This window comes from Dicentrarchus labrax, unplaced genomic scaffold (assembly GCF_905237075.1).
Source record: "Dicentrarchus labrax unplaced genomic scaffold, dlabrax2021, whole genome shotgun sequence".
NCBI lineage: Eukaryota > Metazoa > Chordata > Actinopteri > Moronidae > Dicentrarchus > Dicentrarchus labrax.
Genome location: NW_026136716.1, coordinates 3,806,920 through 3,834,806, shown reverse-complemented (window position 1 = coordinate 3,834,806; position 27,887 = coordinate 3,806,920). Strand labels below are relative to the sequence as shown.

The 27,887-nt window shown below is 40.4% G+C and overlaps 1 protein-coding gene across 1 annotated transcript; it reads left to right on the top strand.

Moving 5' to 3' along the window:
- On the top strand, positions 1-27,887 carry LOC127378934 (fibronectin type III domain-containing protein 4-like). Its single transcript, XM_051428318.1, has 7 exons — positions 1-758; positions 11,986-12,101; positions 18,781-18,882; positions 21,025-21,127; positions 22,030-22,119; positions 22,285-22,451; positions 24,384-27,887. Exons 1-7 carry the CDS (start codon positions 641-643, stop codon positions 24,423-24,425), a joined length of 738 nt encoding a protein of 245 aa, XP_051284278.1. The 5' UTR covers positions 1-640; the 3' UTR covers positions 24,426-27,887.

Below are 27,887 nucleotides of genomic sequence, written 5' to 3'. Positions count from 1 at the left end.
TGTCAGATTAGACCCAGCGGGACCTCCTCTGCGCTCCTGCGTCTCCAGCCTCCTCCTACACATCCCCATATTGTCTCCTGTTGTGTTTCTGTCCATTCACACCCTCAAACAGCGCCGATTCTTTTGTTTTTTTCCTCCTTTCCTTCCTCGCTGAGATGACAGCCGGCTGTCCGCGGTGCTGAAACTCCCGCGACCTTCCACCTGCCGCGGACAAAAGGCGAATTTATGCGTCTCCTGCTGACAATTTGACGCAAAATTGAGCCCGCCAGACACAAGCGGAGGGGAAGGGTCTAACTACCTGTTAGCTCCTCCGGGCTGCGGGAGCACACTGGCTCTGCTGCGTGTGTGTGAAGTGTCCTCTCATCTTTATTTAATCCCTATTTGAATTCGCAGCTGCATGTCTTCTGACCTACTTTGTGCAAGTTGGGAATAAAACCGACGCAGGAGGAGGAGGAGGAGGAGGAGGAGGAGAAAGCAGCGCAGACTCGGCAGGTCTATGAGGAGCTGAGGATGGAGATGGTGTGGAAACAGTGGTGACCCTGTTGGTAGGGGGAAGTTCCAGTCATAACGCAAGGGGAGTTAAGGGGAGCTTGGAGGGGGTGAGAAAGGGGGGAGAGGGGAAGGTCTGCTGAAGAGCCAGATGTGTGCGCGTCTGAGCGCGGAGACTGAGAAGGTTATGACCGCGTCTCTTCACCCGGACCTGGGGCTGCTGCTGCTGCTGCTGGCCTGCTGGCAAACGCCGGGGATGGTCGGAGCGAGTGAGTCCCCTCTGTTTACTCTCTAACTCGGTGTGTTTGTGCGTCTGATTTCTGCGTTAGGGTCATAATGTCGCATCGGTGATTGTGTAAAATGACTTTCCAGCTGCAAACAGCTGCAGATTTTGAACCAGCATGTTCCAGCACACATGCAAAACTGCATTAGAAAAATGAATGCAGCATTTGACAAACTAGTAACCCTGACGACCACCTCTCGCAGAACAAATAACAAATATATGTTGATTGATGAAAAGTGGAATGATCATTTCAATGCGATGTTACCAGAAATGACACAATACTGACACAATGCTGTAATGGCATTGAGATTGAAGGAGAAGCAGGTGACACCCTGTCTCTAATGGAGCCATCACTCCAAGCTCCTTGCTCTTTTTCTTATTGTGTCTGCCCATCTTATTCTTATGTTTGCAAGGAGATTTTATTTTCCAGTAATCAAAATAAACGTTAAAAGTACCCCAAAAACGAAGGATATTATCCTTATTTTCAGTGTTAGAGTGCAAGCTGCTTGGTCTTTTTCTTGGTTTTAATCCTGTCTTTGTTGTTTTCAAGTATATACAACGTTCACGTCCACATATCTCTCATCTGCCAAAGTGGGGTTGCCACAGTTTGGTTGAATACTGGCAGGGGTGGATATACGCTGAGTATATTTGCTTGGAAAAGCCCCTAAATGAAGATATTTTAACTCAAAAACATTATCGTGGCACATTAGTTAAGCACTGACGGTGGCAGTTCATTGAACTTAAGCCTCAAATGTGGCCATAACAAACCATTAAGTTAATTTGCATTTTATAACACATTCTTTTTTAAAGTAATCTAAATTAATGAGTTAGCCTATATCTGACACCAAACTAGGGTTGCAAGGCATTTTTTTAGGGGTAGCAGCTGCCACCCCTCTAAATCCGCCCCTGAATATTGTGCAGATGTGCATAAAATAATACAAAACATTTCACCCAGTATGAACACCATAAAGCTGAGGAGTTATAACCAAGCTGATTAGAGAATATATGTGTGATACAGTCAGACAGTGTGGAATAAGATAGTTGAAACTGGATGTTAAAGTGCTAAAAAAAAAAAAACTTGAAATATTCATAAATTCATGCACCGTATTTAAATAACAAGGTGCATCATCCAGAGCTTTCAGATGATGCTCTACATCAGAATGTTGCTTCGTCTTCTGATAAGGGTTGAGTGTGTGTGTGTGTGTGTGTGTGTGTGTGTGTGTGTGTGTGTGGTTACTGTACCGTGTTTATGTTTTATATTTCAAATGGACAAACAGCTGCTGTAAAACTGTCAAAACCTTAATTGAATGTCTATCAGAGGAGTGAATTCCAGAGTAATCTCTCTCCCTCTCTCTCTCTCTCTCTTTATCCTGTTTAATTAACTGTAGCGGGAACGTACCAGCACTTAAATCATCCAGACCACTGGTCAGAGTCCTGCTCTTTGTCTCTACACAAAATCAAAGCAACCTTTGGCAAACGAAAAGCAAATCAACAAGCGTCTCCTTGGCTGATTACCAAGAGGCGGCTAATCTGCATTTACGAGGCCCCCGTATTGATTTCTCCAATGACGAGCGCTTTAATGTTTCCTCACATGGCCTTCACCTTCTCCGCTCATAACAGAAGCATCTCGTCTTTAACCGTGCTGCGTCCTGCTGCTCTCTGCCTCAGGTTGAAAGGAAGATTCACATTCATGACAAACAACCGGAGCCTTTTTTCTTGTTCACAATTGGCATCAGTTAAAACACAAATAGCTAGAAAATGTGGCCAAAACAGGAGAAAAAAGAGAGATTAATTCACTTGGGGTCATTTAAGGTGCTGACCTTGCAAACTTAATCTCTACATCTCACCATTGAGGTTCATTTAGGAGCTTGTTCTGGAGCTTTCAGATGTCATGGAAGATGTAAAAACATGTATGAGGTCCTGAATGAACGCTCAGTTTGAACTTTTTAAGCCAACGTGGATGAGAATAGGATAGGATGTGTTTGTTCTGGAGTTTGTTTCTTCTGACTGCGGTGGTTTTCAGTTTAAGCTCAGAAAAATAGAAAATCTAAACATCTGAACTTAAGTGATGTTAATAAGCAGTTTCATGAGTTTCATTGATGTATTTTTTCTTATTTTCGGGGTTATGTAGCAGTTCATGGGCATCTTTACAGCTAATCCAGTGTTGTTCTCTTCTTCAGTCTTGGAGTAAAATACGTCACTCATAAATTTGAGGTGATTGTTGAGACAATTATATTTGCATTGCAGTAAATTTGGTTGGTCTCACATCTCTTGCAGGTTTTTCCACTTTTTTATGAAAGACAAATCGGTTTTGGAGCTCAGGCAAATCGCAACGTCTGCATATCACTGACACCCTGATGGTTTTCATCGTGCGTTGATATATAAGGATGGAGACGGGGGTCGTGATCTCCTCCCTGTATTTAACCACCTGTTGTCACATGACTCAGGTACTTTGGCGACTCTTGAGCACATGAGGAAGTCTGTTGGATATGGTCGAATGCTTTGGGGATAGCTAGGAAATTGGACCTTGTATTTCTTATATTTTAATTGCTGTTTGCACTACATTCCCCTGAGCTGCTGTGCTTGAATTGCTTCTGCGAGGATCAATAAAGGAACATCTTATCTTAAAATATTTACCATATGTATGTCAAGAATGAACATCCATGCTCAAGAACACATTTTTCCCCATTAAAGAGTTTTGCGGGGGGAATATTTCCTTATTCGAATGGTGGGGTCTAAGGATAGAGGATGTGGTACAGATTGTAAAGCCCCCTGAGCCCCAACTGATAACTCTGATAACTGATAACTCTATGTGATATTGGGCTGTATAAATAAAACTGACTTGACTTGACACATTTTCCTTAGATCCGGTTGGATCAGGTTGTGTTTTTCTTTGTTCCCTCTCACTGCTCCCAGATGAAAACCTTTGGAATGAAACAAAAAGCTGTTTTTTTTTTTCAGACCAAAATAAAAATCTACAAGGGCTTTTAGAAAGGAGCTCAAAGAAGGAAGCTGAACATTTGCGGCACATTGGGGGTTATACAAATGCACCAACTGTGGCCACAGGAGGTTTATTAAATAGGAACAGGGCAAAGTGCTTCTTTATTAATGCAGGGAGGACTCTCTGCTTCATATCGCTGCTGTGCTCAATGTTGATTGTCTTTTTTTATTCTCTTTGCTGTCATTTTCCCAGACAACCTGACGATTTAAATGATGTCTGTGTGTCCTTCTTTTAAGGTTCTCATACTTGTGTGTTTTGTTTTCAGTTCTGACGTGTTGCCGCTCAAATATTCAGCAGAACTCGCTTTGATGGGTTCTTGTGGGACATGGCTTAACTTGACTGGCCGAGGGCAAAATAAAATTTTCAGCTAATTGCTGACATTTGGGTCCAGTTCAAAGTGTTGTTGCATAATGTGGTCATTAATCAGAAAATGATTAGCAGTGTTCGGATGACGCATAGAAAGTTACTCAGGAATTACAATTTTTATCCACACTATCTTGTCAGTGCTTACAGAGCACATTTATATAACATTTCTTGTTGAAAAATCAATGAAACAACCAAAAAGAGAAACAAAACGATTACAAACAGACAAAATGACCACAGAAAGATTCAAAACAGCCACAAAAACACACAAATCCACTACAAAGAGACTCAGTATGATTAGAAACAGACCCAAAAAACGCAACAAAGACATGTAAAATGATTTCAAATAGACACAGAATGACCACAGAAAGATTCAAAACAGCCACAAAGAGACACTAAACAACCACAAATACATGCACAACGACTACAAAGAGACAAAACAACACAAATACACCACAAAGGGACAAAAAACAACTCAAAAAAGGGACAAAACAACTACAAAGTTGTGCAAAACAACGACAGTCTTTCAATCTGTGGGGTGGGGGTCCGTTCACGTGTCCGTGCCCAGGTGCCCATTGTCTCACAGTGCGTCCCTGACCATACTGTATCTTAATCAGCATGCACAGGTTGTAACTGTAACTGTATCTCGAGCTCACACACACACACACACACACACACACACACACACACACACACACACACTTGCACAGACATCCATCCATCACAGAGAGCGGTGGGGAGCCATTAGCCAGATGAGGCTGTCTGACTTTATCAGCAAACTGTTACTTTACGGTGATTTACTGTCAGCTGTCCGGGCCAAGTCGTACGTCACAGACTACTCGAACTCCAGGACAAACTATGTAAACAACGGCTGTCACGAGGCTTGGTTGTTGTTTGTGGAGATGCGAAGGGCTGCAGAGAAACACATTGTTGGTGGACACGTGAACTTCTGGGGACCTGAAAAGGACAGAAAGATGAGGGGAAGCCTCAGTAAACACATCCTTGCTGTTCCTCCAGGAGTTGTCGGCCCTTTTTTTGGAAGGATTTTCTACATAGGTGTTAAAATAAGACAGATCACAGCATATAGCACATAGCAGTGATCCCCTGATTCTTCAGCTGGAGTGTGAAATTAGATTTTAGACGTTTTCAGATCAGGGGAAAACTTAAGAATCCCAAATTTGGGTGTCTGAAAGCATCGTGAAATGTTTTTAATAATACATTTGGAGGACAAACAAGGACATGTACGAGAACGGTGTGTGTCAGTGCTCTTACATCCACCTGAACTGCTGTATTTCATCATTCAATCAATATCCACATTCCACTTCTCCTCCTACTCCCTGTTTTCCCTCCACTCTTCTCTCCATCTTTTTTTTTTTTACCACTCCCTCCAACATTGATCTTTTTTCCTCCCTCTCTCGTCCATCCATCTCACTTTGTCCTTCGTCTGTTTTTCCTAAACCCGAATCTCAGAACCCAAAGATTGAAAAATCCACTCGCTACCTCTTCCTATCTCTCCGAGATAAATGCTCTCTCTTCATCTTTTATTTTTCCTCTGACTCATTCATCACTTGTTCTGTCATATTCCTGTCGTCTTTCATCCTCCTCTCTCTCTCTTTCTCTCTCTCTCTCTCTCTCTCTATCTCTCTCTGCCGTCCTCTCATCTCCACTGTCTTTTCTCTCTCATCTGCCTCTGTCTTCCTGACTCCATCTAAGCCTCTCCTCTCATCTCCTCTCCTGGTGTGTATAATGTAATTGCAGAAGTCTATTCAGCGTGTGTGCACTCCATTGCAGCCCTGGCAGATGAAAGCGGGCTGGGATTTAGCAGCCGTAACATGATGGGAGTTTTGAGAGGCGGGGGGGGGGGGGGTCTTGGCTGTCATTGGAAGAGACAAGGGAACATGGTTTTCAATGTGTTTTCCTCTGTGGAGAGTGTCTGTGTTGTGTGTGTGTGTGTGTGTGTAGGTGGAGGATGGGATTCATTCTGCATGTTTTACTGTTATAGATGTTTGTGTTTTTGAATGTCCTCCCCAGTACGCAGACATGTGGACAACAGTTGAGACAATATCATGTTTACAGCTTTGTGCACTAGAAACAAGCCAGATATTCTTAAATATAATAAAGTTTTTTTGAATTAAGTAAAATAAAATCTGCCAATGGGGTGAGACCATTTAGCTCGACTAGAATTCTTAAAACTAGACCAAGTATTTTAGTCACTTTATGAGCTGAGAAGAAAAAAACCTCTTACAATAAGACACAGTTATAAGTGATTTTGTATTAAATGAAGGCCTATTTTAAGCATTTTTTATTAAATCAATGAAAAACTAAACAGCTGCTTTATTTCCAACATTAGGACAAGATGACTTTCTTTTAAACTGAGAAGTTTTGCAAGTGGTCTTCCACTTAAAAGGACGATAATCTTGTTCCTCTGCTGGGATATTATGCAAACCATTGTTGTTACCGGTTGAACCGAGCTCAGTATTAACTGTAATAAGACCAAGTCAGATACCAGATTACTTTTCTAATGTAAAACATGCTTGACAAGATTATTTTTGTTTTTAGACCAAAAATAAGACTCTATTTCCAGAAACAAAGCTTTTTTATTTTTACTTTCTTTCTTCACTTTTTCTGCAGTGTAGCAAAAGTTTGGGGAAAATCAGCATGCTTATATTGACGCTGTATACAATTGTATGTTCAAAATGTGCTTAATATGCACATATTAATGCCTATTATTTCAGATAAATGTGTTAAGGGGGTGTCCACATACTTCTGGCCACGTATTACAGAGTTTAATGACAAAATGCAGCAATAAACATCAGGTTTTTTATGTGTCAGTGTCTCACAATCAAAGATCAGAATCAAAGCGTCTCTCTGCAGCCACCATCTAGCACAGACATTCAGTAATTACACAGAGAGGAATGTATCACAGAACTGGCACAGTGGCCAATTTCTACACCCACAGTATCAGGAAATAGACCAGAATGCATTGTAGCCACAGGACTCTGCAGCCACAAATGTTGCTTTTGCTCAACTGATAAAAACTCCCACTTTCCTCATGCTTTCATTCACTCCTACACAACCCGAGTACAACAGGTTCATCATCCTTCCCTCTCAGCTGTCATGGGGAGTTCTGGGAAATGTAGGAAACCCCACTGAAGATGCACTCTATCATAGCTAAAGGAAGTATGTGTCTTTTTCCTTTTTAATGACCGGTTTTGGCAGGCATGCAGGGGAGCGGGTCCTGCAGGGAGCAGAGGGAGGCTGGCTGGCTTGTAATGAGCTGTGGTTAACTTGTTAGCCAGAGACAGAGCTTGACATTCACAGTCATACTTCATTAAGCCTGACTGGATGCTTTCGGTTTGAAGTCACACTGAATTTCTTCTTTTTGTTTTTGGACTGTCATCAAATGTTTGGAGAGTGCGGTGGTGTCAGTGCCACCGCCTCCATCAGCCTGGAAATGAGTAGTGCTCTTTGTTTGTACAGGAAAGGGGAGGTGATGCTGCCGTCGTTTGTGTTTTGGTTGTCACTGCTCCAAACAGGGTGGCATCGTATTCAGGAGCATTTCGTGGGTGATCAATAGAAAATCGAGCCAAAAAAAACCCCAACACAATGAAGCTGTGGCAGTTAAAGAAAATAAAGAAAATACTTTATTAAAATAAAGAAAAATAAAAGAAAGTGAGAAGTGGCGAACACTGCCAAATTATTAATATTCCAGCCCCACTCCATTATCCATGCAAATAAAAGGAGAATTGTATAATCATGTAACATTATGACATTGTATGTATGTGTAAAAAGGTCTAAACAGTTATATAATAATGCATGAATAGTTAGCTCAACGTAACAAAGAAGTTATTTGGCGAAAATATTTGAAAGCAATGTATAAGTGGTTGTAGGGTTGCCACCCTCATGCACCCACATCAAGCGGAGGGTCTCGGGATCAAACACGTAATTTCCCGCATTCTGTAATATTTCTATGCACCATTTTGTGCTTCTTATGCATCGATTTCATCAAGTCTTCTGCTCCTCTCAACATAATTGTAAAGGAAATAAAGAGGAAAGAGCAGTAGCATCAATTCTATGATTCCACTCAGCTACAATGCTGACACCTTCAGTCACTAACGGTACAACTATTGTGACAAAACACACTGAAATAACTCCTCAAACCCCTCTCGCGCAAGTATTATCGCCCCCTGCTGGTTGGAGTAAGGCCAGCTCATATAGTTAATATTACCGGTATATGACTGGTGACTTTTGGCCGATGGGTTGCTTGTAGCGTCGGTAACTGTTCAAACACTTAACAGAACACGTGCCTCTCCTCCCTAAAAGCTTTTAATTTAACTTTTAATCCATTTTAAAAATCCAAATTAGCTTTCGATTTCTAACTACATGATCCTGCGACCTATCAGCACCTGACTGCTGCTGGCTGTGCATGGGGAGTTTATGTTTAAGTTATTACACAATAAATTAACACTAATATCTCAGAAAGACATAACGTTCCTATAATGTGGGAAACAAACCGAATTCATCGGTATAAGCGTGTCAGATTCCTCATAAGACGCTAGCTTAGCTAAGTTTACATTACTGAAGACAAAACGAATATCGAACATTCATTTTAAGAGCTCTGTTTTCCGCTGCCATCACCCAGTAACCCGAGAACTGGGGGCTCAGGAGGGAGGACTGCAGCTGGACCCCCTCTCAAACACTCAGAGCCTTGAAGCTTAGACGCTATTATTCCACAAAAAAAAGAAAAAAAGATCAAATAAGCACAATAGCTGCAGTATCATCATTGTTTCAGTTTTCTTGCACAAAGCGTGAAGGGAATTCAAATTTCAATTTGACGCCACACTGCAATACCTCAGCATTTTATTCAGTTTTCAGCCTTGATGCCCCTAATTGGCTCCTGTGCAGGCTCCTTTCCCCTCTGATGCTCTGGAGGGGTTTTTTTTTAAATAAACCACACAAGGACTCTTCCACTAGCCACATATTAATTGCTTTCTGCAGCCAGAGAAATTGATGAGAAATATGGAGAGCTATTCTTGTGCTGCACTAAAAGGAGGATGAGGAGGAGGAGGAAGAAGTTGGATGAACTGAAGTCATCAATAGCTCCTGACTCGCAGTAAAAAGTCTAGTTATTGATTCCATTAGATCATCACCAAGAGGGATGTCATGGAATGATGCCTGCTCATCTCTTTCCTCCTTTGTGTCTCTATCATCTTTCGGCTCTTCGTCTCCCCATTTTCTTTCTTTCTTGCTGTCTTTCTGTGTTGTTTTGTTCATCTTGTTGCTGTCTCTGAGTTTTCAAGTATAGCTTTTATTTTCCCGGGAGGGCAATTTGTTGCACAGCCAGCAGCATCTGCATAACCTACAGACTACAAACAACAGCCCATAAACACAGTATGAACCGTGACTACATGAGTACCAATGCCACTTACAGCAGGAACAATTGGCCTTTTAACTCCTTGTGGTTTCATCTTTATTTTTGTCTCATTTTATCTTGCTATCTTTGTTTTTCTGTCTCTTTTTTCGCTTTCTTTACTTTATTTCTTGGTGTCTTTCTGGGTTTTATGTCTTTATTTCTCATTTTGTCTTCACTGTGTTTCTTTCTTGATGTCTTTGTCTTGTTTTGCCATCTTTTTTTCTGTCTTTCTTGTTGTTCTGTATTTTTTAATGTTTTTTTTCAGTTTTTGTCACATTTTGTCTTTTATTTTGTCTCGTTTTGCCCATCTTGTTGCTGTCTCTATGTCTTTCTCGTGGTTTTGTCTTTATTTCTCTCTCTATCTCATTATGTCTTCCAATTTCTGTGTGGGATTATGAAGCATGCTTTTCTCTCTAAAGGATTTACTTTATTTATTTTCACCCTTTTCCTCACTCATATTCCAGCTGTTTTTCTATCTAATTTACCTCCTCTTTCGCTCCCTCCCAGCTTCTTTTACGGATGATTAACATTAAACACACTCTCTTCACGAACACTTTAGATTTCTCATCAGTTAAAACGTGCCCCCAGAGAACCATTAATATGAGCCTTCCACTGTGTAAGATATCCATGTGTGTGTGCATGTGTGTGTGTGTGTGTTTCTCATCTTTTGCACATGATCGACATTTACATTTGAGCCATTTAACCGACTCTTTAATGTGGAGCACCTCACACGAACAGAGCAGATGGGAGTGTCATCCTGTGTCTGTCTCGACACTGACAGAAACACACATGGACTTGATGGATCAGTAGTTCCCAACCCCTTTTCTATCATTGTGACTACATGACTTATGTTATGGATATCTCATATTATATTCAGTATAGAGCAATAACAGTAGAGCACAGCTGATAAACTGTACAATGAACCCAATCAGTGAACACAATAACTGCAGGAAGTTTGTGTAAAACGAGTGATTTGGATGAACTTTGAGGAGATTATTAGAACTTTTAACACACTTCTCTGTCTGTATTGTATATTTTCTTTATTTTTAACAAACATACATACTAAGTAGGCTGTGGTTGTTTTGAACTTTGTACTTTTCTAATGCAGGATGAATGAAATACTGAGATATAGACCTACTGTGTATACAGTGTGCACACTGTGATGGAATATCAGTGTGGCTGTTTGTTTTTGTGCTCAGGACGTAAAGACTGGAAACAGCTTGTCTGAATCAGTCCAAAGGTAACAAATTCCACCTAGCAGCACCTCTAAAGCTCAGTAATTAACACGTTCTCTCTCATTTGTTCAATCTGTTCAAAAACAACACATAAAAATGATCATTTGGTGGTTTTACCGGGGGGTTATGTGGCACACTATGTCTTAATTAAGCACAGTAACTTCCTTTCCATTAATCAGTCAATCAAACCTTCCTGTTCCACAAAACCATGCGAGGAAAGGCAGTTTTATTTTCTGTAGCTCATTTTAACTGTGCATTGCATCAAAAAGCAACATGTTTGGAAATGATAAATGCAACAATAACAAAGAGAAACATTGTTAAACTTGTAAAAACAGTCTTTAAGGCTGGAGGGCTGATTTGCATTATTCACAGGTATATTTATCTTTAATGTATTCATTTTCCTGAGAGGGACGGAAGCTTGAGATTGTTTATGATTTTCTTAAGGAGAAGTAACAAAGTAGAAGAAATTGTTCTGATTTGGCTTCAGGGTAGTAACAAGGTTTGCTTTTGTTTTTGCTAACAGTTTGAAATGTGATGTGACATTTCTTCAGATTTTTGTCCAAGTGGTTTTATATGCAAACACAATGTGGCCAAAAGTATGTGGACACCCCTGTTTGGGTCTATTATTCTCGGTGAAACCTAAAGCAAAACGTCATTCCAAGCACATACAATAATATCTGAGACATTACTGTGCTTCCAACTGTTTCCACAAAGAAATGATTTCCCCAGTTTGGTGTGGAAGAACTTACTGACCCTTAACCTCATCCAGCACCTTTGGGTTGAACTGGAGCACCGACTGAGCACCAACCAACGTCATTGGACCTCACTAATTAATGCTCTTGGGGCTGAATGGGAGAAATTCCCGCAGCCAGCTTCCAACGTGTGGTGGAAAGTCTGACTCCAGGAGAGTGGAGGCTGTTATTAATGCAGGTTAATGCTTGCTGCTTTTGGAATTAGATGTCCAACAATCACATATTGGTGTAATGTTGGCATGTCTACATACTTTAGGCCATTCAAAAAAAAAAGATTTAGACATCTTGACATACTTTTGGCCCCGTTGTGTGTTAATAATGTTTTCTTTGCTGCAGCAGGACACTTTTTAACACGCTCTGACCGTCTCTAACAAGTATTACGTGTGTGTGTGTGTGTGTGTGTGTGTGTGTGTGTGTGTGTGTGTGTGTGTGTGTGTGTGTATTAACAGCTGTGCCAGCAGCCCCAGTGAACGTATCCGTGACCCAGCTAAGGGCGCACTCGGCCATGGTGACCTGGAACGTCCCTCAGGGAGACACTGTCATTGGATACGCCATCTCCCAGCAGGTACAGTAAAGTAGTATCCTCACTACGTGTGTGTGTGTGTGTGTGTGTGTGTGTGTGTGTGTGTGTGTGTGTTTGTGTGTGTGTGTGAGAGAGAATATTTACAATGAGAATGAGGCAACTGAGCCCAAATATATGTTTTTCTTAATTGGTTTAATCCTTAAAAAGCTTGAAAAATCATTTGTCATGCTTCTCATTAAACTTAATCAATCTGTCTTGTGTCAAATTTACCCTGATCTAACCCCTTCTCCACCGGCGCTCTCATTTGGTTGAAGGCCAATTAATTTTGCAGGGATACAAATTGAAGGGATATAAATTATGAATTGAATGCCCAGAAAACTTGGACTGCTGCCATGCAAAAACCAAAACAGCTTTTCCAAAGTTGAATTATGTAGTTTTTGTGATCGTCTTTATCTCTTGAGGAATGGATTCTTCTGTTTTTTTACCCCTCCTGCTGTCCACAGGGTTTTTAAAACGCTGCGTCATTCGTGTCAGGCCTGTAGCCAGTCAGCGTTTTGCCTGAAGACACTGAGTCACAGAGGGGATTTCTCCTTTTTGAAAGTTTAGAGATGTCAGGAGATTTTGCTCATAAATATCCGACTTGTTGAAAGTGCTTGTTAATGTCAAGGCCGGCTGCTGGTTGACGTAGGTACTATAATAAAAAGCAAATCTCCTGATTGCAAAAGTTTCGAGCCAAAAGAAGATCTGGAACTTTCAATTAGCAAGAAAAAGCAGACAAACGTCGGTATCAGGCGAGACACAAAGGTAGACGGGGAGACGAGCTGGCACAGAGTGAAGACACAGGGGCAGGAAGTGGCCACCCTGGCATCCACTTTTAAAGAGGTACTCCACCCTAAAATGTGTTTTTTCTGAGCTGTAAACTGAATTATACGACCGTACTGTAATGAAACGCATCAATATTGGTGTTAAAATTCACATCCATGCCATCTACTGTTAAATCAGGCTGGACCTTGCAAGGCCAGCGCTGACATGGAATCAATCTTTTGGGATTACTTTACATTATGACATGTATATATAAAAAGAGTATTTGAAAAGTATTTCAAACATTTACCGGTTACATTTAGCTAACTACAGCATTTCAAACATTATCCACTAGTTTTAGATTACAATTCGACCATTTATCTGTTACTTAGCCTGGATCAGTGGATCCCAAACTGGGGGCCGGGACCCCCTGCTAGGCGTCGCCAAAGCATCATGGTGGGGTCGCGAGGCCTTCTTGATTTTGAGGCGTGTAAGAAAACTTAAGAAATATACACAGTAGGCCGATACCTCAGCGTTTGGTTCACTTCTGTGAAGAAAATGAAATGTAAATTGTCTTATAGAACGAGCGTCAGGGACAAGAAAACACTAAATGTCTCAAAAAATAATCCTATTAAGTCTGTATGATTGTTAAAAATGAAAAAAGAAAACGTAATATAAACAGAATTGTATAAAAAGTAAAACAGGAAATAATCTGCTCAAAAGTCCAAATCCCTCCAAATCCAAAACATTATTTGGGTTCATTGTAAAAACATGAAATATGTCACTTACTAGCTGAAATAGGGTCCCTTAAGGAAAAAGATTGGGAACCACTGACCTAAACCGTTCTGCTCACTCTGTTTTTCACACACTTTTCAGGTGTTACAGCTGACTCATTACATGCATATATATATATAAATCAACTAGATATTTCACATTTAATTCTCCTCATATTACCACATTTTGTCTGTCTCACATGTCCTGAATCCCAGGTTGCTAACTCAGCTTGGTTCATTCTAATCAGTTTTTACCACCCACAGTTTGGCAAAAGGAGAATCAGACATTAGCTGAGCTCTGAGTGGGAGCTGTCTCCATTAGTGGAAATTATTTGGCCGGGACTTGGTCTCACAGGAGAAACATCCACAGCGGCGGCGATGCCAAAATAACTCTTCTTCTTTCTTTTTTTTTTTAAAGTCGCCTCACGTCTGACTCAGAATCCATCAGCCTCGTGGCATTTTCAAGAAAACAGAGGACGGGGATGTAAAACATCTGCTGCCATAACCTCAGAAAGCACTTATGTAAAAACCTTAGTCAAATATTAATAGGGGAGGCGATGGGAGCAGGTAGATGCAGCTGGTATTCATACAGGTTTTATCTACTGAGCTTAGTGATATAAAGCTGCTCTGGATGAGGTCGAATTTATAAAAATCTTAAGAAATGCAGTGATAGAAAAGGTGCTGCACTCAACGATGAGCCTTTGTCGGGGTTCAGCCTTCAGATTTGCATGCACATACCGGCTGCTTTAGGGGATTATTTCATATACGCTATCTTTCAGTAACAAGCCGAGCCTTCTGTTTGTGAAGCAGGACGAGTGAATCTGCTCAGACAAAGAGTTACTTCACTCATCTGAAGTTGTTCCAAATCCCAGAGCTCCGGCTGCTCAGATTCACACCATTATGCAACAGCGCTGTCAAACACACACACACACACACACGCAGGAAGTAACCCAATTTGAGATTGTATATCTGAGCTACACAAACTCCCAATAATTCTGATTCATAAATCATAAAACACGCAACTAATTGATGAGTAGTGTGCGTATGTGGGTGGACGTTGATCAAATAAATCCATAGTGTCTGTTTTAAACCGCAGGCGTGTTCTGAGCTTTAGCCTCTGACACAAAGAGACAAGAGATGTGTTTATCTGCTGCACTTCACTGCTGACTTTCTTTCTTGATCTAAAAATGGCAACCAAACTTTGTCTTCACCTGTGAACTTCAGGGTCCTTGCAGAAGAGACATTTTACTGAGGTGTAAGACCTTTTTAAAGGTCTCTGAGGCATCAGGTGAACCGCAGCCAACCAAGCTAAAAGGTCTGTCCAATTGAAAAGAAAACTTGTTTTTTCATGCGACACCATCCTGATCTTTTATTTGTGGAGCTAAAGGAATCTAATACACTGCAATACTTCTTGTATTGAGCAAAAAATAACCTGCCAATGGGGTAAACTAGCACAAAAATCTAGCCACTGAAGACTGTAATGGGCCTGAAAACTAGAAAAGATACCAAAAATGTAATTTTACTTAATTATGAGCAATGAAAATTCAGTTATTTAACATAAAGTTTCTTAAAATAAGTCTTTTTATCATTTTATTTAGCTGAATTTAAGAATTTGTAGCTTAATCTAAGATTAATAGTTTACAAAAAAAATCTTACAATAAGACCCAGTTTCTTCAAACAGTCTAATAAAAATAAGTGAGTTTGCCTTAAATCAAGGCACCAGAAGCATTCTTATTTTTAGCATTTTGTATTAAAACAATAAAATACTTCTTTCATTCACATTAAAATATTAAAATAAATGGATTCACACTGGGAATTTGCTTGTCTGTACCAAATAAATAAATGTTAACCAATGTCCCTTTGGCAGGAAAAAGCTGACAATGAAAACAATTCAATGAAGAACAGAACAGCATACATTTGCCTTCATTTCTCCACCTCATGCCAGTCCTCAACGCCTGTGTTCAATCTGCCAAACGAGTTGCTGCAGAGTCAAAACATGCCAGCTTCAGTGCAGCGTTCCCGTCTGGTAGCGCCACAAGAAAAGCCAACATTACGACTCAGAAGTCTTCTTGGTCTGCCGCATCAACCATCCTCATGTTTAATTCATTTTACCTCCTAGAGAACAAATGCCTTTTTGTCTGAACAAGGTATTTTTGTCAATTAGTGGTTAGTGTCATATGACTAAATGGGTTCTGAATTCGGTCCAGTAATGAACAAGAGCTGCAACATAATCCTCAGTGTTTGTTTTTGCCACTGAGCTCAGAATGTGTCTGACAGCATTTCGGAAATTAATCAGAGAAATGAAACTTTCTCCGTACCATCCGATCTGTGTAAAGCCTCATTCTGAAATCTCTGTGGGCGTCAGCACCCACAGGAACACCGCCAGTCTCCCGAGCTTCACAGCCATCCGTGTAATCCGTCAGCCATGACATTGAAAGTCTTTTACATAACACGAACACAACAAACCAGCCGGTGCTCACGTTCCCACTTCCTGCAACAAGCCACCTCTCCTCTCCTAAGATTTCACCCATGAGGGTTGCGTTGTCACACACTTATAATAACAACTTGAGCCACTCAGTAGCAAAGACAAGCTCTTTTAAAGCTGCAGTAGGTTATAAAAATAATAGGTTAATAACTGTCACTGTATCCTGACAGTGATACATGAGACACATAATCTGAGGAAAAAAACAGCTTTGGGCCTTAACAAAAAGGACATATTTTGACGATGCATGATAGCCTGCAAGCGCTCTCACTCGGGGCTGTAGTACTAAAAAACGTTTCTCTGTTGTCTCAGACTTGTCTCAGGGTCGGTCTCGCCAAATGTTCTAGTTGGTCTCAACCAGCGAACAACAAAACAAAACCACGGATGCAGCGTGAGTCAGAAAATTTGTGTTGGTTTAATTCAAAATCTATCCGCAATGGGCATTGACATTGGCCACCTGGTAACCATGGTTGGGTAACCAGGTTACCATGGTTACCAGACAGCCAATGTCAGTAACACTGGCAGTCTTATGCCTGGCTGCTGAAACTCATCTCGTTGGCAAAAGGAACTGGCCTCCACTCTGTCTCTCTCATTTGGACTCGGTTTTGACTTGGACTTGAACCTCTTTGGATTCGACAAGTCCTCAACAAAAGTGGCCTTGACCTTCAGCGCTGCTCTCATTCAATAATCAGTTACTTTGTTACAAAAATACTGGAGTTACACTTCAATGCCTGTTGCTTTAGCAGGATTTTTTAAAAGTTTTTGGTGGATTTGGAGTTTTTGCTCCAAAATCAGAGCTGAGTCACTGGTATTGATTTACTTTATTTGAACCTCTGTGGAGATATTTTATGGTCTTTCAGGGTTAGGGTCCAATAAAACCTTCCTCACTGACCCGCTGCTTTCAGGGCTGCCAGAGGAGCAGAACACACCACTTTGTGCTGTGCTGAGTCTCTGGTGATTCAGACATCTGGAGAGCCTCGAGCATCCTGCCAGCTTTCTATTTACTGACTCTTCCTCAGCTTTTAGTACTTAACGGCCACATTTACTTCATGGGAAACCTGTGTGTCATTCACTAGACTTTAACGCCCACCGTTGGCTGGATCGTAGACTTTTATTGAGTGGAGAAAACTGTGCAAAGATGGTGTGCTTCACCATCTTACATTCAATGTAAAGAAAAAAAGACATGATTGTGGATTTTAGGAAGTCTTATGTCTATAAACACTGAGATTGTGGGTAATTAAAACAACCTAGAGGTATAATTCTTGACTAAAAAAATCTATTTTCAAATGAACACTCAACTGTAATCTAGAATAATTAAATCTTACTGATAACTTTAGAATATGTAAGTTTTTCAGAAGCATTTTGCATTAGTAATCTAGTCTGGAATGATCTCTTAAGTAAGAGTACAGTACTTATCATTTTTTCAGAGTGCTATTTAAAGATCCTGCTGTTATTTCTCATTATATATTTAAATCAACAATGAATGAAATGATCAAAAAGGGTTTGCTCATAATGACAGACCAACTAGAAATGATTACCTGACTCATGCAGTTGCATCTTTCAGCTCATTATTTTGATTTTACCGCTGCAATTTAACAGTTTTCTCTCATTTTGCTGTTTTCAGACGCAGCAGGCAGCGGTTTTCAGTTTAAAAGCTCTAAAAAACAACCACTTTACACCACCTGCTCAGCAGCAAACAGCAGACAGCTGGTGAACACAGTGGAGCACTTAGCAGCTAAAGAGTCATATATTTCCCTTAGGAGATGGTGGAGACCATAAACAGAGCTAAAACAAATGAACAATCTAATCCCATCCTTCATTCATTTTTGTAATTGTGGAGGAAACTAGTTTGGAAGATCACACAATCACTAAATGTGTGGGGAGTCACCGAAAAGTAATATAAGTAGTGTAACTAATTACTGTTGGCACAGAGTAATAAACAAATTTCAGGGTCTTGTAAAAATGTAATAAATTGCGTAATAAATTAAATTTTTGACTATCTAGCCCAACACTGTCCACAAATGCTGGATGTTGCTGACGAGTGAATGTTGAGAAATCAGACTATAGCAGGATCTGTAGACGTTTCCTCGTGCATGATGACTTTTAATAAATCTGTGTCATCGTTTGGCCTTTTTCACAGCACATTCAGATGTCCAAAATAAGAATACTCTTGGTTTTTCCAGAGTCTGTAAACAAGTTTCAGCCCCAAGAACTCAGAATTTAACAATGTCTTTTCACCAGGTCAGAATGTGTTCATCCAGGGCGCTGATATTTGTACATGCATTCTGTCTTAAGAGGATCTCTGCCTGTACATGTGTTTCTCTCTCTTTCTGTTTGTTCCAAATGATGATTGCTGGCGTTACCTTGCCTGCAGACCTAATTTCTCCCAGTGGGACATTAAGCGTTTGAGCTGAATTTATATGAGGTGAAGCTGCTCGTTGCAGCAGGGACTTTATTTGCCTTCCTAACCCTTCATCTTGAAATAATAATGAATCAATCCAACAAATTAATTCTGTTAAATTCAGCATGGTGGGGGCTTTTATACCGCTACCTCTTCCTGAGTAGTAAAACAAATACATTTCCCACTGTTCCTTTCATTTACATGCTAAGTGTGTGTGTGAGTGTGCATATTCATGTGTTTGTACTGCTCTGTGTGTGTCTGCAGAGGCAGGACGGCCTGATGCAGCGCTCCATCCGAGAGGTGAACACATCCAGCCGCTGGTGTGTGCTGTGGGACCTGGACGAGGACACGCACTACAGCGTCCAGGTGAGCGCAAACACACACACACACACACACACATAGCTTCAATAAGCTGCCTCGGTGCATCCAGTTTGGGCTTATTTGTTGTCACGTTTAAGACTGATTGTAAATATCTAAATTGTTTATGAGATGTTACCATAAAGCAGCTTCTTGGTACCTAATAAACCATTCACACTGCACTTTACACTCCAATATGCCATTCAATAAAGTTATCTGTAATTATAACAGTAATAATAAAACATTCTTATCATAATTCATCAAGTAGAACACTTCATTGAGGTGTTGAAGCATTTATAAGCAACCCCCACTCCCACCAGAGTTTTCTCTGTTTCAGTTGTTCTCTCACTTTATGGACTTCAGAGTTAGACGTGATGAGTTACGTCTCTAAAGCTGTTTTCCCTCTCGCTCAGTGTGTGTGGTGCACCGCTGAGCAGCAGCTCTCATTAAATTAGCTAAATTAAATGACAAACCCCTCCCTCAAAACAAAGACAGCGATGGACTCGTATTCGTCCAGTCACCCAACCCTAGCAGTGGCCTGTAGACCGTTTTCCCAGCTGGAAAGCAGAACTTGCACTGTGATGTTGTTCCACTTCTCTGCTTTAAAGACAATTAAAGACAGAATTACTGGTTTCACTGAGACCAGAGTGGTGTTGTGAGACTGTGCATGGTAGTATATCGCTCTTTATTTTAAATACATTTTAAGACTACAATCCTGCAAATCCTCATTTTTACTACATTTTCCTGTAAATAAATAACAGTTTTTTGTATCCTAATTACATAACTCTGTTACATGCCAATCGTTACTCTGATATCGTGTGACATGCAGTTTAAAGCTCTGGAAAAGATAACACTTGTGATAATGTGTAAAAGGGAAGCCACAAATTAAAAAAGGCAAATGAGATTCTGCAGAGCAGCTTTAATTGAGGAGCCTCACTGATGATAAATTGCATTTTATAAATGAACTGGTATTCCTATTAACGTCCTCTGAGTGTATAATTAACATACGATGGTAACACTTTTCTTTAAGGCGAACAGATATTCGTTATTACAGCTCAAGCTTAAATCAAAAGCTCAAACTCTCTGAGGGAAGAGTATCTAATGTGACTCCATTATCACGACTCTATTAAACCTTTTATAATCCATTATAGCTTAATAGACTGATACAGATTGTCCTTCAGCCAGAGGAGCCGGTTAAATATGCTCGTCAGCAAGCGGGTGTCCTGCAGGAGTGTCACTGAGCAAAGCGCTGAAGCCTCGCCAGCACCGAGGGCGTGGAAATGTGAACTTTCCGCCTCTGACCTCCCTGCAGAGGAGAGGAAGTTGAAAAGGAGGATTTCCCTGTGGAGTTTGGTGAAGAGTTTTATCATTATCCAGAGTGAGTGGATGGATTAGGGCTTGGTGTTTTGCCCAAGGACAGTTTGCAGTGATCAAACCTGCAACTTTGGATACTTTTGGATTAATTTAAGGACTTATTTTTGTGATGAAGTGCTATATTGTACCCACTCATGCCTTGGTTAGTGGTGTTTCCTAGGATGACTTGCAACAAACGCTACAGAAAACACGTTGCATTCAACCTTTGGGTTCAGTGCGTGGGCGCAGACAGCCGCGTCTGAGACCTCTTGTGGATGTAATTGTGCCTCCTGTGATGGATCTGTCTCCCTCTACTTCACATTTTCTGTTATCAAACTCCACTCTAGCTGCTAGAAATATCTCAATATTCTGTTTGAATGAGAAATACACCATCAAACTAGTTTATTTCTTGCAATTACTGTCGTTTTTGGGTGGATTTTCACTCCATGGTTGCTGAAAATGTCCCAAAGAAGGCCCCAGATGAACTCAAATCTATATTCCACTCTTTTATCTTCAAAGCTTTCAGTCTGCTTCCGCGCTTACAGTACACACTCTTCGTCCTCCAACGGTCACTCAGGATCCAGGCCAAAAACCAAAGCACCATTTGCTCGCGAAATATACCTTCGCTAGCCAGTTTCTTGTCAACGTTACATAATGTCATCCTACGTTAATGTCAGCTGGGAATGTACCCAGCTTTTTGTGTCTGAATGTGATCTCCATCTTAGATTCATTGTTTCTTTAAACACATGAGGATTATGTCATGCTTTTGTTTTTGCCGTGGGGCATGGGGGCGTTTAGGTGCAGTCTGTTGGGCCGCATGGTGACAGCCAACCCAGCCGCGCCGTCCACTTCAGGACCCTGGAGAGGAGTGACCATTATCCAGCCGGAGTCCTGGACCACCGTAAAGAAACACACACACACACACACACACACACACACACACACACACAAAGTGCAACTCGGCCTTGTCTTTTTTAACTTACTTATTTCTTATTCAAATCAGATTTGAGAAGTATACAGAAAGACTCTCTGACTCACAGTTTATCACTTAAAATGCAAATTTTTAAGAGGAGAAAACAGGAAAAGTAAAAATAAAATAATCAGAGGGCGAAAAATACATATTTATGTGCAAGTTAAACCGCTTCTCTGCTGAGCAAAAGTAACCTTCAATCATTAGTTTGATGAAGGTGTAGTTTCCCCGAGCACATTCTGTCTTAATCTGAACAAAAAAAATTAAACCAATACTTAAATTACCAAGAGTTAGAGATCGATACCACTTATCAGTACACCCAATTTAAAGCCACAGCTGGCAGTTTGTTAGCTTAGCTTAGCATAAAGACTGGAAACAGGGGGAAACAGCTAGCCTGGCTTTCTCTATAGCTCACTAATTAACATATCCCATCTAACATCTATAGTGCCGTCCAATCAAGAGCCATCGACTACATAAACAGGAGGTCACTGTAGCATCACAAGCAAGCGTAGCTTTCAGTATTACCTGACAGTTTTAGTTTTAATGTCTGATGTGTGTTGCCTATTAAATAATAATAGGCAACAATTTGCACCTCTAAAGCATAATTAGCTTTTTGTTAACTGTCATCTTTATTGTTTGTTTGTTTTTAATAAAGCTACACTACCATGCTCTTATGTAGAATATGTATTAGTGTGTGTGTTAATGTTCGTCTGACCTCTGGGGACTGTTGAAGCAATAGAATGTAATTGAATCATTGCGCACACGTAAACGTACATGTTTTCATTTCTTGTCACTAAAGGTTTTGACGTTGCCGAATCTTTACTCTTCCTCAGATGAGCCAGCGATGGAAGGTCTGGGCATGACTCCTCACTTACAGACAGGAGAGCTGCTCATTATCACCACTGTGCTGCTGCTGTGGGCAGGTCAGCCTCAGTGTGTGTGTGTGTGTGTGTGTGTGTGTGTGTGTGTGTGTGTGTAGGGACAGATCTGCCAGAGTGCAGATAAGGTTGCATTGGGAGGACACTGAATGTGTGTTTCTTTTTTTAACTCTCTCCTGCTCTCCGTGGCCTCGTCTTCCTCCACCCAAGCCGTCATCGCCCTCTTCTGCCGACAGTATGACATCATTAAAGACAACGACTCCAACAGCACGAAGGAGAAAGCAAAGAGGCCGCTGGTCCGCGCAACTTCCTCCTACTACAACGCTTCAGCCGGGAGCTCCCCCATCTACCACAACGGAGCCGTACGCAGCAGCAGGGTGACTAATTCCTCCTCCAATGCCTGAACTTCATTAAGAAAACTTACTCCTCTTCTCCATAGCTCTTCAGTCTGTTGCAGCGGCGGCTCTCTATAATGCATGATCATTCTTGGCTGCCAGGAGTATTTTGTTTCTTCTGAAGAGCCTTTGTAGTTGCATCAGAGATCTCCTAGCAACCACAGCTGCTGCCATCGCGGCTAAATATAAAACAACCAGGGCTGGAAACCGAGGGGAGCTAGCTGCTGATGCTTGTTTTGGCTGCTGCAGTAGAAGTGAGCAGTCTGACGAGGTAGATTTGTGAAGATGTGGCGATGAATTGGAGTTCGAGGCGAGTCCGATCGGTCTGCAGGTTCATTAAGATTCATGAAAATGCACCTCTGCTGCTGTCCCTGCCTGCTGGATAAGTAGTAGTAGAGTTTAAAGGTATTACATCAGTCAGATACATCAATGGTAGAGCCTTGAAGTTTTAAAAGCAGCACAGCACGCGTGTTCACAGCAATCACTCTTATCTTAAGCTGGTTAATCGCCACTTATTAAAAAGCAAAGGTGAATGAGTGGCACTCTCAGCAAACATAAACACAGGCCAAACAAGGACGAGATCACACTTGAAGGAGTTACTTCTGAAAGGAATCTCTTTTTCATCTATTCTCCATGATGTTGAGGCAGATTTCCTTGAATCCTAAATTCAAAATTCATAATTATGCATTGTTTTAATCTTGGAAAATATTGCAAACCAGGGATCTCAAAGTGCCGCCTCCCTTCAACCTACAACATGATGTTAAAAATATGACTTCGGGGCCCCCTACCTGGTAGACCTGGCACCCCATGAGTCCTCCCTGCAGCGGCCATGGGTTTGAATCGTCATAGTGTCCGTTTTGGCTGCAGCAGGCAGTTGTTTCAGAGCAGATGTTTCCCTCAGGAGTTGGTAGAGGCCAAAGAATAGTGACACATCAGACAAATCACAATAATGTTGTTAAAGGGGAGGTGATGATATGTCAGTGTTCGCAACAAAGAAGGGCCAATAAATGCAGTTTTTAAATAAAATAAATAAATATAATCTAGGGCAATGATTTATTTGGATTTGATTGACTATGAAGACCTTATAATGTTGAAACCTAAAAATAAGATAAAAAAAATACTTACTTAACCACTTAATGTCCAGCTTTTCTTATACTGTATCTATCCAGTTTTAGCTTTAAGGTTTAGTCCACACTGTCAGACTATCGTATGTTCCAACTCTTCTGGGTTTCAGCCTTATATATTTGGTTTCTTTTGACATTTCTAGTACCTTTTGCTTAGATTTGAAATCAAGTTCTGTTGGCTTTAATATAGTTTGGCTGCACAGCATGAGATAATGATGATTTAAGAGGTTAAAAAATTAAAAGCATGACAGTAAATGGTGTGAATGCTTAAACTGTGTGGTGGTGAGTATGCATGTTCATTAAATAAATGTTTCTGGCAAAGTCCTTTCGCAAGGGGAAGAGATGAAACGACAACAAAACAAGACGTGCCAACCGCGATTCATTTTATGTCTAGTTGCCTCGATACCAAGAAGTGCCTCGTCATCCTCCCCACGGGAAGAATGACTTTAAATTTCTGACATTTTTCAGCCAAAACACACCCCGAATTAACGTGAATTAAAGCGAGAACTTCCACCGATGGCTGACCCCCCGGCCCACTGGGAGCACTTAGGTTTGTCAGTAAATGTCGAAGCTCTCGCACACACTCACATTGATTAGTTCATAAATCTTTAACAGGCATCATATATATTAAGTGCATAAGAGCACGTGGCGGTGCATGTGAATGTCCCACACACTGCCTTCCTGTATATGAGTCATGTTCATATCTATATGTGACCCTCTGTTTCTGACTCATGTGTTTATGAATTCAGCTCCCTCTCACTGTTTCCTTCTCCCTGTCTCTCTCCTGTAGCTCCACAGAGCCTCCTCCTCCATCAGCATCATTAGAGTCTAGGAGTTTTGGATGTTTTGGTTTCGAGACTCAGTGGATGACTTGTGCGGCGCAGGACAGGGCGATCAGCAGGAGGCGTTTGCTTGAGGAACTTCAGGATTATCATGACAAATGGGGAATGTATAGACCTGGCTGAGAGCCTAATTTATTGTAGAATATGGGCAAAGTAAAGGAGCACACCATGCAAATCACATTCATATTAAACTGAGGAGTGGCACTGTGAAGGAAATGGATGACTACTGCTCTCTAGTGGCGGAAGATGATGAGGTCTCTTCACGGCGTTGAATGAGCTCTAGTGAACTCCTCTGAACACATAGGAGTAACAGGACAAACTCAGATGTTTTATTTCTTCTTCTCTCCGATGTCAGAGACTGAACTGTGAATATTTCGCCAGCATGTCGGCCAACCGTGTGCCACATCTCGTCCGCCTCAAATTCATTTTCAAAAGGTTAATTATTGGTTCTAACATGAATGCGAGAGTGTGTGTGTTGTGACTTCTGCGCGTTTGAACTCTGACTATTTTGTGCGACTTAGACGTTTAACTTCATCTGTGTTTTCCATCTCTTAATCAATAATTATATGTACATTACTAACTTTAGTGTATTATATGTAATTATAAAGATTATGTACATAGGTTAAATTTAAAGTATTAGTAATTAAAGTGGAATTCAAACACATATTTGAATGTATGGGACGGTGGTGTTAAATTTACACTGTAAACTTTCATAATTTGATTAAATCAACTCATTATTTTACAGTGTAATCAGATTTGTTTGGTTACTTTATATTGTTAACTAGGGTCCTCAAATAATGACTAAATGTCTGACTCAACTCATCAAATCAAATTCTCCAGCAAAGCAAACATATTTAATAAATTGAGTCAGTGTAACTAAAGAGTTGAATATCTTTAGGTTGTCTTAGTTAATTGACTCAAGCTGACTCTGCCGACTGTTGAACAAATCGAGCAAAGTGATAGTTTTTGTAGTGTGACTAAGTACTTCTACTGGAGTATTTCCATTTGATGTAACTCTGTACTTCAACACAACATCTCAGTGGCAAATTCTGTACTTTTTACTACTTTTTCTACCCTTTCCTGTCCAGTGAAAACCACATATCTCCAAATTTGGTGATTCTGAATGTGAATTTTCCTGATAAACTGAAGGATTACGTGTTCCTTTATGAGTTTCTCCTGCTTCCCCTGTAGTTTTTATTCTCGTTCCTTCAGTGTGCTGTTTGAATGATGTATGTGCAGAGTTTGACACTAGAAGGATGTTTTCACATTCATCTGCTGGAAGTGGAAAGTTCCTCTGTGCTCATTGAAAATCTGATTTTAAGGGACTTTACAGTGAAGTAGGAGACATCTTGTGTCCAGCAGGCAAACTTTAGAAAATGAACAAAATTTACGTAGTCTTAGATTCTGGGATTTTTAATGAATTTCTGCAGATTGTCACAAGCTGACTATATGTATATTTGTCTTAATACATGGCTGGAGGGGATCTTTAATATAAATCAACTATTTAAATACCCTCTTGCATTGTCACACAGGGCTGTTTTTTCATCTTTTTAGAGATACGTGGTTCTCACTGGACAGCAACGCTACAAACACGTGATGATCTAATGTGATGCATTGTAGATTAAACTACCCAACTGTGTATAAAGTAGTTAAAATGAGCTCAACCTTAAACACCTACAGCAGTTTAATGCAGCTAACACATGACTGCAGCAGTAATATAAATCCAAAAACATCATGTAATAGTACTTTGATACTTTAGTTTTAAAGGCAGGACTTTTACTTGTAGCGGAGGGATTCTAAATCACATAAAAAATACTGGTGTAAATATAATTTCACACCCAGATTCAGATTATTAATAATTAAAGCTGCACTGGGGAACATTTATGAACATAAAACACCCCATTTACATGCCGGGTGGACTCAGTTTGCACAGTTAATGGGCCAAAATGTTCAAATATGTAATTAGTGTGAAGGAAACTGGAACTTTAATATTAAATCTAAGCATCTAAACAAGCATCTTTCCGACTCTGCTGCTTCCACATAAGGATATCCTTAAACTGCAGCAATCAATACTGCCTGAACAAGCAGTCATTCCCACCCACTCACACCAGTATTGCAGGTCAAAGTTCAGCCAGGTTCGAAATCCTTCTTCTATAAGTGAAATGGGATGTAACTGTAGGAGAAGTCTTGGCCTGAAGGGGGAGCCGTTTGCTCACATGATTTGGTTTATTGGTTATCATGAGGTTATTGTCACTGACAGCTCTCTCTTGAATGTACTACAGTGGAAAAACTAGAAGACTAGAAGCAGAGGTCATTTAAGTAATTATATATTGGATATGCATTCCTATCAGAATATTTTCTTTGTACAGAAACAGCTGAAATGTCATTTTATGTACGATTTTGACACTTTTTCATGCCAGAACCTCAAATTTCTTGGTTTGAATAAGACCATGCTTCATTGGAAGAGAGGTTCTGTGATTTTGAGTCATTGCTCACCGTTGTTCTCCAGTTTTTTTGTAGTTCATACAAGTCTGGGTACCTTTGGAAATGAAAGGCATCAGAAGCTACAATATATTAATATCAGAATCGACCACTGTGGATTCATCTTGCAGGAAGAATTGCACATTTTACGGTATCAGTCTGCTCAGTTACATCAAACAACCAATCACACAAACAAACAATCAGTCTAATCATAATGTTTGTATTTTAATTGTTTTTTTTCCATTTTCACTGTAATTTATTTTATTGTCCGTGTTGTCCTCCATATTTTGATGGTGATTTGAAGCTAAGCAAAGACATTAAATGTCTAAATATGATTTCTGATTCTCTGTATTCTTGAGTTTGAATAAAAAATGAAAGAAACATTGTGGTAATTGTATTACAGTAAGAACCAGAGTGCATTATGATGCTTAACAGATAACCAGGAAATCAATCATCTGTGCGTAGACAAGTAATCTTGGTATCAATAACACATATGATGCTGTGTATCAGTGTTTGCACCAAATCTCATCACATGCTCGGTTATTTCAGGCTACCTGAATGTTTGTTTGTGAAAAAAAAACATGTTAAATATGTGGTTAGGACAACAGATGTCGCCTCAGCGCTGTCAGATGCAGGTTGTGTCCTGCAGGCAGAGATTGTGTGTGATAGTATGTCTGCATCAGGATGGATTCATAAGACAAAGGTTCAGTAGGATCCATCTAAAGTCTGTGTCCAAGATCACTGGGCTGTGTATAAAGATATATTCCTTTATGTTTAATTGAACTGTTGCAGAGAGAGAAAGATTTTTGCACAGAGAACATTCAAATTAAGCATCAAATCCTCATTTGTTTGCACAAAATCTGTATGTTTACGAATATCCATCTGATTGTATTGAGTAGAAAATTAAGAAAAAGTGTTAAGAGGTTAAATTTAACACACACTATTAAACATTTTAATGTTAATTAATGTCA